Source organism: Echeneis naucrates, chromosome 3 (assembly GCF_900963305.1).
Source record: "Echeneis naucrates chromosome 3, fEcheNa1.1, whole genome shotgun sequence".
NCBI lineage: Eukaryota > Metazoa > Chordata > Actinopteri > Carangiformes > Echeneidae > Echeneis > Echeneis naucrates.
Genome location: NC_042513.1, coordinates 1,349,820 through 1,364,629, shown reverse-complemented (window position 1 = coordinate 1,364,629; position 14,810 = coordinate 1,349,820). Strand labels below are relative to the sequence as shown.

The 14,810-nt window shown below is 39.7% G+C and overlaps 1 protein-coding gene across 1 annotated transcript in view; it reads right to left on the bottom strand.

Moving 5' to 3' along the window:
- kiaa1549lb (KIAA1549-like b) overlaps positions 1-14,810 on the bottom strand; it is a gene marked incomplete at its 5' end in the record, with an annotated part of 50,508 nt that overhangs the window by 27,067 nt on the left and 8,631 nt on the right. Inside the window, one exon of the mRNA XM_029498450.1 lies at positions 671-1,015. Within this exon, the coding sequence (XP_029354310.1) occupies positions 671-1,015 (345 nt within the window). The remainder of the gene's footprint in view (positions 1-670; positions 1,016-14,810) is intronic.

Here is a 14,810-nt window from a genome sequence, read left to right as displayed (position 1 = left end):
TGAGGTGGTAATTTCAAGATTATTAGCCATTACAGCCATATCCAGGCTCTGCTTCCGAGTAGGTCTGTATAAAATCTGTAAGAGAGTCTGTCCACGGTTTGAAGAATATGATGTATATGTGTTTGTGTCTTGATTATGCTTACACTTGTATTCTCTATGTATGTTCCTCTTCCTGCATGGAGTTTATCCTCTATGGAGTAAAATGTGTGTTTTGTAATTTCTGGTTTCATGTGGAAAGTGTGAATGTTTGGTTGTTGTGCTTTGCAGGCCCTGTGTAACAGCTAGTAGGAATACAGCTGAAGGGGTGGTGGGCTGTGTAGGTGTCAGACTATCTGTCCAACCCAGAGATCCTATTGGTGTAAATCCTGCAGTTTCATTGAGAGGAGCAGGGCTGGACACAACCCTTTGACTTTGAGAAGATGCTGCTTTGTTTATTCACTCAATGGAGGATGATCAAGAGAGTAGCGACACCAAGGACAATAGCATCGATGAAGTGGAGCTGGTGATGATACTGACAATAACAATAAAGGAGAAGATGGTACTGATGATGATGAAAATGACACTTGTGATGGCCCATTAACAGGTGAGAACATGGTTACAGCCTGAAAATGTGTGGTATATTGGTGAAACATGTTGGAAGTCAGACTTGAGCTTACAGGGAGGATCTTACCTCCTACATGCAGCAGTGAGGAAGACATCTCTGAGGCCCAGCTGGAACTATGTGAAGGCCATTGAGTGGTGTGGGTTTTTTCCCCAGTGACAGTGGGCGAAGTTCTGCTTTGATCAACGCTCACCACATGTTTGACGGTTCCTGCCATGACAGTTAAGACAGAGGAAAAGGCAGGCTGCCCCGATAAACCTTCCGCTTCAGACTCCAAGTCACCATCTGAATGAACGGCAGTGAAAGGCACCTTCCCCACCACCGGGAGGTCAGTAAGCGGGTGACCAGGAACAGCTGTGACTGTCGGGTCGCTCGGTAGAGATGAGGAGCCAGAGGCATCATAGGTGGATATTTCTATTAAAGGAACAGGCAGGGAGAGGCTACAATTAACTTTAATGTACAACTTTTTATAAGTCTTTAAATTTAAAATTTACAAATCATCTATACTTTAAATTATTTACAAGGCTTTATTGATATCAAATTCTGGCTCATTATGATTATAGCCTGAAACAACAACAATTTCTGATGCAGATTTTGTTTAAAATCTTCCTATAGAGCTGGCCAATAACGCATTAGTGACAGATTTATCAAACCTGTCATTTATAACTCATAGAGCCATTAGTAAGCGCTCTTTATTTTCTGTTGTCTTTAAGACCAAAACACAACAAGCACAGTAATCTATTTCTACTATGTCCTTTTATCTAAATGTGTGAAGAAGCTGAGTAGCTAAGCAGTGTGCATATTCGTTCAGCCTGCATGTCAGGTACATGACACAACATACAAGAGACCTGAAGCAAGGAATGCATTTGCTTCAGGTATGTTTTTGTTGCTATTTGTCCTATGTGACAAGGTCAAAACAGTTCACAAAACCTTCTCACACAAGGTTTAGGAGCTAAAACACATATGATGATCCGCAACAGTACACCACAGGCAGATATTCATGTATTCCCAAAGGAGAGAGAAAAAAGAGAGTCTTCAAAGTGGAACAAATAGAATTACTCGGGATGTAGCTGCCGTGTGCTCAAGTATAGCAAAGATAACACTACTTCTGAAAACACACAGTGGAGACTGTAAAGAGTGCCTTTGCAGAAATGATATGAAAGTTTACATTACAGTTTCTGTCATGAAGATGCTTGAGCTGATTAATGCACTGAGACAGAGCAGCACAGCATTGTCTCTCATCCATTACTGTCCTCTGCTCTCCTTTTGCTCTCAGCATGTTTCCCCTGCTATGGTGCATCCAGCAACCCAAGTAAGCATGAGGGCATTTGACATCAAACATGTACTTGGATTGCAAACGGAGACAAGATCCTCTTAGGGCAGTCATTTTTCCTCATTGTTTTCCAATCAAGTTTTTCTTGAACAATGATGTGGTATGAAAGAATCTTTCCAGCATATTCTGCAGAAATTGGAGGTTAGTGTTTTCTAAAACATGATGTCTAGGCTGAAGCAGTGCTAACTCACAGCTACCACTATAAAGCTATATGAAAACATTAATGGTCTGTAGATATTTGCAGTACATTTAGGAAAACTAAAAAAATATCTTAAACATCCAAATTCAGTGAGAGTTTCAGACCACTAACTCTGAACACACTAAATCACTAAATATCACCCATATCCCACAGAACTGCCAAAATGCTGCGTATACTTTGTTTTCAGACTCATAAATCAATGAATTTATAAATGACAGCCATTGCCAGTTCATGCTCTATTCATGATACCACTCAATGTCTTTTCTTATATTACTGACTCAAGCTAATATGTTATTGATGAAAATGCACACCGCAATTTCTAACCTGCATTAAAAACCTGTGACACTGTCACACTGGCAAGTTTTGCCGCTTCAGATGCCCTGTGGCGATGTGAATTTGGCCGCTTGGGACAACTAGTCTAAGCAGAGGTGTACTGTGGGTCTGTGGTTTGCCACCTGCTCTGACAGAGCTGAGCATATGGGAGGATCTCAAAAATGAGCGAGAGAGGAAGAGAAAGAAAGACTGGGCTGAAGGAAAAGAAAATTGAATAGTCAAAATACTTCAGAAAGAGGAGCAACAGTTTGGTAAGTTTTCTCAAAAAATTATTATTGTTCACAAAATTAACAACAGGCTTCTATCTTAACAGCAGTGTCACAGAAATATAACATATTTTTATAATGTTAGTAGTTCTACTCAAGGGGGGAAATGTGTTTTTCTCAACACCCATGTAAAAGGTCTACAGTGAAAACACTGGCTGCGCATCTTAACAGCTGCCACACGGGACGTGGCGGCCGCACAAATGACAGTAAACTGATGCAGCTGTTATAATGGGCCAGTCAACCTGTACGCCTTTCGATCTCTTTCTGTCTGCCAGAGACCTTTTAAGTGCATGTGTAGTTTCTTTGTTTTCTTCTATCACAGTGAGTCATCTCCTATAAGAGAAGTCATCAAAATGTCCCACCAACAGGAAGAACACACAAGCATTAGCATGCACGTGTACAGAAAATGACCTGCAGGTGCTAGTAGGCTGGAGACCAAAAAAAAGAAGAAAGAAACTCATGTTACAACATCCAGCGGAGGTGTGAGTTCACCTTCACAAAGAAAATAATTCCTGGCTGCTTTATTATTGTTTAAAATTGAATTTTTTTAGAGCGTTTGAGATTTTAATCTTTGGTTCTAAATGCATATTTTGCAATAACAAATATAAGATTTAGGGAAAAAGCATATGAAATTTTGTACAAGGCATACAATATCTCGATGAAATCACAACATCACATGGAGCAAGAGAATACAATCTTCAAAGTAAAAAGAAAAGGAAAAACTGAATTTTAAGGGTTTTAGACACAGTTGGTAAGAAGACATCAGTAATGTTTGATGTTTGTAGACTAATTTCAGAGAGGAGACCACAAAATTTTTTTTCCCTCCCATGCCTCTGAAACCAACTGTAACCAGCACATACAAACTATAGGCCTGTTTTCCACACTCATTGCTTCCTTCTGCAGCCAAGCACTATCTCCGAGCTACCAGGACAGAGACATGACACCGCTGGGGCTCCTGCTGCTTCACTCAAATTATACAATGCTTCTCCTTTTGCTCTGGGCTGTTTTTGTTCTCTTATGTGGGGAAAATGGTAAACAAGAGAGTGAAATTCAATAATGAGGAAAAGGGAACCCTCGAAGCAGAGAAACAAATTTGAGAAGCCCAGTTGCAGGAAGTGCCTCAGAAGTCCTTCCCACATTATGACTGAGTTCAGATGATGGAAGCCTGTGCAACTGCTTTGCTGAATTAAAATTATAAATAAAAGCGTCAGTTGTTTGGGGTTGAATTCTGTATCAGTATTTGGATCTATGTACCGCACATATCCTTCATTTATTTATTTATTATTTTTTCTGTGCAGAGCTAGAGGAGCAAATTTCAGTGCTGCTGAATGATGGGAGGGAAGTGTGTCACATGCATCCAGGACTGTGCTTTATTAAGTTATTTATATTTTAAAGCGTGCAAACACCACAGCAGGCTGGGACACAGTTCAGCTGTCTGGAATGAAGCCCAGCAGACACTTAACCCTGCAAGCATGCAGAGACATGGGCATGGTATTAACAGAAATGTTCATTCATTCAATCACTCATTCACTGCTCCACAAGGAGGTGAGAGCATGCTGTTTTTCCCTAATTGATTGATGTCTCTTTCGGGATATTTCAAAACACATTATGTTTGTAAAATAGACTCTGGTTCTGTGCAAATCTTTCCAACATATGCACTTAAACGCTGGAATGTCTGGGGATTGGTTCGCTTTCAAGTCTTCCTCAACTGTCCCTTCTTGGGGACTGGCCTAGTGGTTGGCGTGCTTGCCACATTATTGCAGTGTCCCAGATTGGACTTGAACCCAGGGACATGTGTTTCGTGTAACTGTCTTCTCTCTTTCATCCTCTCTGCCACTTATCATTGGAATTTGTATTTATATATCTTGTGGTATTTATTATTCTAAAATTGAACAGGAATGTTCTTGGGAATGTACTTAGAACCAAGACCGTCGCGGGTGGTATGAAGCGCTGCTCTTTGACGTTAGTGCGCAAATCACACGGACTGAGCTATTCTAGTAATACTGAACTCATGATCCCGCGGCAATACGTTTTTATCAAGTAATACGGCATAATCATACACATCACATGTAGTTGGTGCTAGTTGTTGACACGTCATTAGCAAATTCAGACCCGCTAGCTTTGGGCATCTGCTCAGCCACCGCATCTCTGTGAGTGGTGATAAATTTATCCAGTGATTCCCGCAGTGACTTGTTAAATTCTTTCTTCTTTTATTTTTTTTTTTTTTTTTCCTTTTCTCGGAACCCGATTCGTGCTTGCGAAATCGGTGGCGTTCTCTCGCAGCCGACATGCTAATTTTCCCCCTCAAATCTCAAATTATGAGGAATTTTTGCCCTTTCTTTTTATTTCACAAAAGCAATAATCCTAAGGCTTCCTGGATGCTAGTTTATTCAAAATTCAAGTGTGAAACTTGAACTTGGCATGAGATTTAGCGTGGGAACATGTACTATATGTGAACTTTTGACCACGACTGTACAGTCTATAAGTCAAGCGACCAGCTAAAACAGTGAGTGAATTGAGGGAAGAAAGACAGAAGGCGATTAAGAGAGCAGGAAGATGGCAGGATCTGGCGAAGAAGAAGACCGTGTGGCCTATATTTTGGATACTTCTTTTTCAAGCGTGTCTTTTCAGGAAAAACTAGATATTATCCAAAAGGTTCACCATCACCTGACTTGAGTAAGAGCTACCATCGGCATTTTCAAGCTAGCAGCTACAGTCGCTATCAGTGGCTAACGGGCAGCAGCAGCACAAAACTGAATTTGTAAGAAGTATACTGTCAGCCTAAACCTACAATTTGCAGATGGTTTTATAGCCATTAAATGTATTTGCATTTGCAGCAATTGTGTTTAGTCTTTAGTTGTTAAACAGTAGCTAATGATTATTCTAGACATTTTACTTTCATTCCAGCTAAACAAATATGTGAGGTAAGTGAATGTGTGATTTGTTTGTTTCGTTTAGTTTTTGTAATTAAATGATGATGTCATGATAGCCAGCTTTAAATGTCTGTTTTTCCAGAATCACCTTGGTGTGTTGTGAAGCCAGTTGGGACAAATAAGCCTTTAATATGCTGAACATCCATGTGACAGGGCTCTGGCTATTATTTGTATTTCTATGTTTAATCTTTTATTGCTTCATGTGGTCCTATTGAAGGCCCTGGGTCTGGGTCCACGGTTCATCACTGGGGAAATTAATAAATAAATATGTCAAGCACTGCAAAATACACTATTGACTGTTGATCAAGAGGTAGCTGAATGCACCCTCTCTGCTGGTCTGTTGCTCCAGATAAAAGTCTGGCCTATCCACTCAAGCTCTGGCCCTCCATACTTTTCAGCCTGACATGTCAGCACTGACTTCTGTCCTGATGCACCTCACGAAACTGCGGTCAGTGTTTATGTTGCTACTCTCTTTTCAGTCCTATTACAGCTCACTAAGGCTAGTCTACCCCATTCCTGTTCCTGTGTTTGAGCAAGCCTCTATTAGTCTTGAACCGTATGATGGTATATGCTGTTATACTATCAAGATCTTTCACTTTGTAGCCATGAGAGATTCTGAATTTTTAACACGAGGCAAGGTGAAAAAAAGAAATGTATTAAGGAAATTATCATAGATTTTCCTTTCTAGATATCCCAACACTATGCTGTGGAAGTTTCTTTCTGTATCTGCATCTCTATGGTACATTAGGGTAATGTTCCTATCAAGTGTCTATGTTTTCCACTGCAGGCACAGGCACATAAAACACATTGGAGAGCCATTATTCAGGGCTCTTAGAAAGCTTTTTGGAAGGTGACACATGGGACACATTCCCTCCACTCTCACAGGAGAGATCATATATCTGTTGCCTCAAACCCTTTTGGCAAAAATGAACAAAAAAGCCAGCATTAATTGATTTCTGTGCTTCATTATATTAAACCAGAAATGAAGGTGGGATTGGCTCCAGCATCCCTGGAAATAGATAAGGGGTAGAAGATGAATGAGTGAATGAACAATGTTTTTCCAACAACTATGTTGTAAAATATGAATCAAGAGTCTCACAAAAGTGGTCATAGAAACTATACAGAAAGGCATATTTCATGAAACATCAAGCTATCAGGTTTTTAAATTTCTTGATCTGACCTAGTCATTGCCATTGTCAATGACACCAGTCACCTAATAAATATTTTTTCTCCCTGATACCATCAGGCTGCAGACGGAATTGAGCTTTCTTCTCACCACCACAGAAGCCCTCATCAAACGGCCCCAAGTGTCTTAATTGTCCTGCAGGCAGTATATCTTTGTATCTATGTGTTTATGCGGTGTTTGTGAACTTGTCTGATTACCAATGCAAGCTGTGAAAACAAAGTTTGCTATATGGGACAATAAAGTAAATAGTTTTTGTGCAATATAGATCTTTTCATATATTAGTGAACTGCCAGAAGGGTATGTCTAATAATCCCAGGGGTCAGGCCACTGAAACATAATGTTGGAAATCATTTCACTTTCAAACATTGCGAAGAGTCTAAAAAATTTGAAGTCTATGGGCCTTATCTACTAAAGCAGTGCTTCTAAAATTGTGGGGCGCACAAACACACAAACAAATTAATAATGGCTAAAATTATTAATGAGCATTAGGAGACCGGGAGAAAAATGTAACCTGGGACTAAAGAGCAAAAACAATGATAGATGTCGGGATGAAAATTGCAGCGGGACAACAAGGTAGCAAGTAGCCGTGAGCAACATGGATGCATTTGTGACGTGGACTACAAAAGAGCTTCACCTTCACACAGAAAAGAGCCAGCACTATCACACACACACACACACACACACGACAGACTGTTGCTTCTCTCAAAACGAAATACAGATCTCAGCTCAACAATGAGAATGACTTGGGAATGGCAGTTTCATGCCTGCAACCTCGTTTTGAGAGGATGTGCAGTGCAAAACAGGCACATTGCAGGGAAAGTTCTCTTGTTTCTGTTTTTTGCACAGATTACAAATGAAACACTTTCATTATTTGACTACTGTACTTTTTGTTTTTGATTCAAGATATCAGTTATGATGGCACAACTGCACTCTTATTTTCTTTTTGAACTTGGTGTTGATGTTTTTTTTTTTTAATTTTGATTCATTATAAAACGTGGCTGATATACTTGGTGTTAGTAAGTTCAATAAAATGTAAATTTGTAAATTAAAATGTAATTTGTCAATATTTTTGTTGGGGGACAAGGTCAACTGGGGCTTGAATATCCCCACTTGTTCAAAGTGGGGAATGACCAAAAAAATTTGAGAACCATTGTACTAAAGGTTTAAAAATAAAAACGTGTTCAAACTTGATGTCACCTGCAAAAATGTGCAAGCTGATCTACTGACGGTGCGCACTGAGGACTGCGTCTTTGAAGTGAGCAAAAAGACACGACCTGTCCATTTAGCGCCTTGGCCTTCATGAATTTGGAATATGGGACGTTTCGTTTCTGCCCAGGTGAGCAAAATACTGGGTGGAGAAAATGCAGATAAGAAATATTAGCACACGCGTTACGATTTATTAAACCTTGAAGTAATTGCGGGGATTATGATTGCGTCTAAATATAATACGTTGGAAGGGCAGGTGCAAATTATCCCAGTTTTACGCACAATGACTGCTTGTTATTGTCGCCAAGAGGAGAAACGGGAACAATGAAAGCAGACGCAGACAACGGATTTTTCTCGTTCGCATCGGTATATTTGGGATGATCTGGAGCCAACAACAAGGAGGAGTCACGCAATACCAGCGGGCGGTTGCCATTTCTGCTGGGGTATTGCAAAACAGTTTGCCAGGTATGCTCTCAGATGTATTAAATGTTATGATACGCAGATGGGTCGATACATAAAATTTGCATTCACACGGGAAGCACTGAATGAAACCAAACATGGGTTTTATGCTGTTGCTGACTTTCCAAGAGTAATCGGAGCGGTTGACTGTATTCAAGTGCAAATGGTTTCCCCCTCAAACACTGAGCTTGTGTACAGGAATCGCAAACACAGCCGCTCATCAAACGTGCAGGTCGCTGTGACTCCAGATGAGTCATAACTATGTTGTGGCAAAATATCCTGAGTGCACGACTCATTTATCATGATAAATATCAGTATATTTTCAAAGTTAGGAGATGGCGAGTATGGTGATGGCTGCCTGTGAATATAGACACTCTACAAAATATCAATCATTTCTCTGATTGAACAAAATTAAACCATGTATTTTCATATATTTCAAAGGTGATAGTGCGTACAGCCTCCATCCCTTCCTCCTCACTGCGATACTCCATCCTACCATGGAACATAGCGGAGCGCACGTTTGCGGTGCTGAAAAGCCGGTTCAGGTGTTTATTTGGCTCCTCTACAAGCACTTCCAATTCAACTGAATCAAATTTCAACCCTAACCCATTTTGCGCTTTCGCTCTTCCTCCACACTCGCCATGATGGAAAGGGTGGCAGCGCGACTCCTTATTTAAATACTGCCATTTGCACATATAGGTAATTTTTCTTAGTAGGTCACCCGCAAAACGCACGCAAACCAAGCGAGCAAAATTTTACGAGCGCCCCTTCTCTGGGATCTTAGTAGATCAGGCCCTATGTGTAGATTTAGTCAAGGACCTTCTAGAAATGCTCAGATTTTTTGGGCTTGAGTGCAATCACTACTAATATCAGATACAGATCATGATAGTGGTATCATCATAGCTTCGTTTATATTTCCCAGTGTGGCAGACAGACAGCACATCAGGGAGAGCCTGAAACTAAAACATCTTAATGACTTCAATCATCACTGTTTTGTTTTTTCAAGCTTGAAATATCTTTGCTAACAAGCTTGTTATCAAATAATTCAACTGAACCAGTATGTAAAATAGGAGGACTTGGAAAATCCTCATTATAACATCATTTTCTAATGCTATACCACATTTGGATTTCATCAAAACAAAACAAACAAACAAACAAAAGAGCAGTTGCACCAATTACTGAAGATTTAAGTACAATTGAAAACTTATTTTCCAGGAGAAATTCTCCTTTGGTTTATGAAGTGACTAGATGCACTTTGCTGTGAATGAGAGCCTCTCAGAGGGGATGACAGTAAATTATATTCCTATTAAAATCACCAAAAGTAAATCATGTTTCACTTTAGCCCTTGGCGCAGAGACAGCACTGGACTCTCAAGGTTGAAACAGAGCATGCAGTAACAACGGAGATAAAAAAAAAACAAAACAAAAACAAAAACAAAAACAATACAAGCACTTTATTATCATGAAGGTGTCATATGTTAGAGCTTCTTTACAAAAATTAAATCATAAAGAGTGTTTTATATCACATAACATTTTTTAGCAACATAATGCTGGACTATAACCAACCCTCAACCTGGCTCTATAATCTGAGGAAAATTCCCAAAAAATAGTATTTACCTAACTCCGTCCTGGCAAAAGCCCAAACACACACACATACAGATATTAATAATCTGAGATGTTACTACAAACAATTCTGGTGAATACTGTTGGGGATCAGTCAGTTCTGTTACTATGGGTGAATATAATTTATGGTCTCAATTACTAGTGTAGTCTTCGTCTATACATTTAGAAGAAAACAGACAATAAAGCAGGGTATACATTAGGGAGTGTTTGACAGACTGTACGCTTGGTGACCTGGCTGAAATCAGGAGATAAGTGGTGGGTCAGAGTCATTCCTCAATCTTTAGCACCGCCTTCTTCTCATAATATCAACTCTTCCAGTTGCAAAAAGCTCAAGATAGCAATTTATAAATGAAAGACTTTAAGTTTCACAAACCAATGGGCACCATCACCTGCCTCAGTATTGGGTATTGATGAATGATTGCTAAATCAGAAAAGGATATGAATGGAAAAAATCGGGGCCTATTTTACAAATTCTGAGACTTTCAGAATTCATTAATTCATCTTCTACTGCTTATACGATTCTGTTTCATTGGGGGAGCTGCAGCCAATCCCAGCTCACACTGGGTGAGAGCGGGGCACAAGCTGGACAGGTCGCCAGTCCATCACAGGGCCAACACACAAAGACAGACAGAGACCAACAACCACTCACACACACACGGACAATTTAGAGCCACCAATTAACCCAAACATGATGTCTTTGGACGGTGGGAAGAAGTCCATTCAGGCACAGGGGGAACAATCAAATTCCTCTTGTTGTGAGGCAACAATGCTAACCACTGTGCTGCTGTGCTACATAGTACTCTGGTATTATCACCGCTGGGAAGATCACAAGTTTTTGCCTCTGTGTTTCTAATTGGGTCCGGAGAGAGAAGTCAGAACTCATTGTCATGTCTGTCAAGTTTCTGGCTCTATTTCACACATTTCATGTTATGTCTTGTCTTGACTGTTCTTTTGGAATCACTAACCTTTTGTCTTGGTTGACCTTCCCGCACGCCCTTCCCCCGTCCCATCACACCTGTTTCCCATCTCCCCTCATTGCCTCTTGTACTGTATATTACCTTGTGTGTCTCACAGTCTCGTTGCCAGTTCATTGTACTTCATGGTCCTCGTTCCAGCTCTTGTGAAACCCATAGTCATAGTCTGTTTAGTGTTCAACCTCGTTTTTGCCTTATCGACCTGCCTTTTTGCCTCTCGATTTTTGGATACCTCTGCTTCTCTTACTGCCTGCCTGTGAACCGAACCCTGTCTGGAATTAAACCTGTCTTCGCTCGAACCAATCTGTGTATGTGCATTTGTGTCCTCATACCCTCTATGTCTTATAGATCCTGTACTAAACCCTTGCATGTCTCATAGCTCCCAAAGTATTGTATTTTAAGGCATGACAAGAGCAACATTGCAATACTTTTGCAATTTTTGGAAATAACTGTTGTAGCAACATAAAATGTAAAAGTTTTCAACTATTTCAACTACCATTAATGGAAATTCAAACCACATTTCAAAAGACGTGTCAAAAGAAAATCTGTTACCTTTCTCTAATGTTTGCTGAGCACGAATAAGGTGAAAATAAGATGATAATAATTAATAAGTAAAGTATAAATTTCAATCTAGATCTTCAGAAGAATTTCCTTCTTGTTTTATTCAGCAGATTTCAAGCTAAATTATACCCAAAAATTATTTATATAATTTCAAATGCAAGAAGCAAAGATCTTCTTAATGATCTAATCTTTTATGGAAATAATTACCCCAACCTGTTTTATTAATAAGGAATTTGTTAGAAATTTCCACACAGGACATTTTTGTTCCTTGAATTTTAATATTATGGATTATGGTAAATTCCTCTGGGATTCTGTCATAGCAATCCATGATTCACATTTACCATATCAAACCAAACACACAGTGTGACAGTCAGGATTTGCAAGGATCTTCAATGATAGCAAAGAAATATTCCAGCATGGACCATTAGGACCTTCCTACAGCTGATCCTGATGCAGTTTGGCCAGCATATGTTAAATATTTCACAAAAGTTAAGGAAAAAAATCTTCAAAATGGACAAGATAGTACATTTGTATGGCATACCAACCTTGTAAATGTGTAACAAGCTACTGGGATGTCAAAGCCCCCAGAGACTGAATATCAACAATGTATGATACTGACAGAATCTATAGACTATGATGCAGCAGAGGTTAACTGAGGCTTGTGGAGGATGTGGAGGACAATGAGGGATAACAAGGTGGGATAAGCCTATTAAGCTTTCAGGATCCACTTGAAAATCCTCATTTAAGTCACAACACAACACAAAAATGCCAAAATGTATGTAACGCAACACTACTGCTACATGCTGCTGTACCATTAGGTCACTTAGGTCACTAAGCTTTTAACGTAATGGAAAACACACATTATCCTGCATAGGTACTGTAACCTATTTGCTTCAGGTCATGTAAATTTGACCTTTTCTTTCTTTTGTTTTTACTAAAATGTGGTTTCAGCTTGTTAAAAGTGAATATTTGCCACTTTTCTTCATCTTTTACTGCTGTAGAACAATTCCATGGGAAAATTGTGAAGGCCGTTCTTACTTCCCAGACCAAAAGATGAATCGGTTCTTCCAGAAAGCAATTATTTAGAGCATAAAAGGAATCGCAAGTTGCAACAAGCCTGCAGTGGGAACCACTAGTCAATAATAAGATCAGTGGTTATGCTTCGTAAGTGCTGTTGAGTCAGTGAGGGAGGAATATTAAAATAGCAATATGTTTTTTTATGCAGCGTGATGCTATTCAATGCAAGACTGAAATTGTGGACTTCTCGTGGGCTGCTTCTCTTGTGGCAAGAAAAGTAATGCTGAATAAATGTTGATACTGCACCTTTTCCTTTTGGGCCACAATAGAAGTCACAGAGAAAAGACCAGAGAAAATCTGACTGATACAGCATACAGGTGAGAAGAAGAGCAAAACGTGACTGCTTTATGAAGTTTAGCAGTACTTAAGAAAAGGTCAGACAATATATGTTTGAGCTATGGCACCAACAGTGTTCATGCATCACATCACGAGAGCCGGATGCTCAACTTTGACCCTTCACAGAAGAGCGAAAAGCAAACATTCAGATCACTACAGACTTTGGAAGGAAGCATGATGGATGCGCTCTCAACAAAAGGCCTCTACCACGTCTTCAAGTCACCACAATACAACAGGACCACAGCACACTGTTGCTACCGCTGCTAATGATGGCCATAAAATATCCTGCCATCTCATTTTCAATAAAGATATAAATATTGTTGCATCATTTTGAATGTAGTTAATCTAACTCTGTTAATCCTGCCACTATGAAGATATTCCCATCTTCAAGCACTAATGCTTTCATTCCCTTTAACTTTGAATCAAAGTGTTACAAAGCTCATCTGCCCTCCAGACCTACTGTTGGCTTGATTGCTCTTTTGTTACACTATAATGCAACTGTTACAAATTGAAATGAAAACTGTCTTTTTTAAAAACATATACACTGTATGTGTGATTGTTTGATTTACAAGGAATTCTGTGATACGCTTTCTGTCACACCGCAGTGAGGTTGTCTTGTACTGGTTCTGTGTAGTCCCATCATTTCCTGTTTTATTTTGAAAGTTCTAACTCTCTTCTCATTTAAAAGCACTTGCCCTTCCTCATGTGTCACCATGATTACCGATTATCTTCACCTCTTCCCCATTTCCCTCCATGTGGTTAAATAGTCTGTATTCCCTTTGTCTTGTGCCAGAGTGTCTTTGTCCTTCCACCATCACCTGCGCTCCTATCCATTCCCACAGCCTCAGACAAATTGCTAGTAAGCCTTTGTACCTTGAGAAGAGTGATTTTTTTTTTTTTGTAAATTTTGTACCTTAGTTTAGATGTTTTTTTCCAGCTAAAGTTCGTAGTCAATTGTTTCCTCCTCATGAGTGATTTTGAGCAGTAAGTCTAATAGATTATCTTAGATCCTCCGCTTAGTGGCGTGAGGTGTTTGTTTATTTCTTTATTAGGTCAGGATTTCCTCCTCACGGAGCATTTTGTGAAAGCCCTTTTGGCTTTTGTTTATTAGCCTTTTTCCCACCATCTGGAGCGGTTTTTGTTTCACCTTGTGACCTCAGAATAGAGCTATGGTCTCTGCAAGGACCATCTTCATATGTAATATAATCTGTAATAAAAGTATTAGTATTTAGGGGTTTGAAACACTTCTCCAGAAGAATGACATCACCCTAGTTAATATAAATTTGAAGCCAGTGGGCACTTCTGGGAGCAGCATGGTGGTTGGTGCTGTTGCTTCACACCATCTATACAGAATTACTTAGTCTAGTACATACATATAGAAAGATCCAGATTGACACTGACATATGCATGAACAGTTTAAGCTTCAGTTTACACAGTGTCTATATTGCTGTAGCCAAGCAATGTGAAGATAAACAGCTTAAAACTAATTTCACCAAGTTTGCAATTTATGCTTGTTGGCCCGGCCTTTCTATGCGGCGTCTGTATGCTCTCCCCCGTGCCTGTGCAGGCACTTGGTCTCTCTCTGTGTTTTAGCCCTGATGGACTGGTGACCTGTCCAGCGTGTACCCCCCCACCCATTCAGATGGAATCACCTGCAATAAAATGTTTTCTATTGCCAATGTCATTAATAATTTACAAAATCTTAACAGTCCTTGTTTGAATTT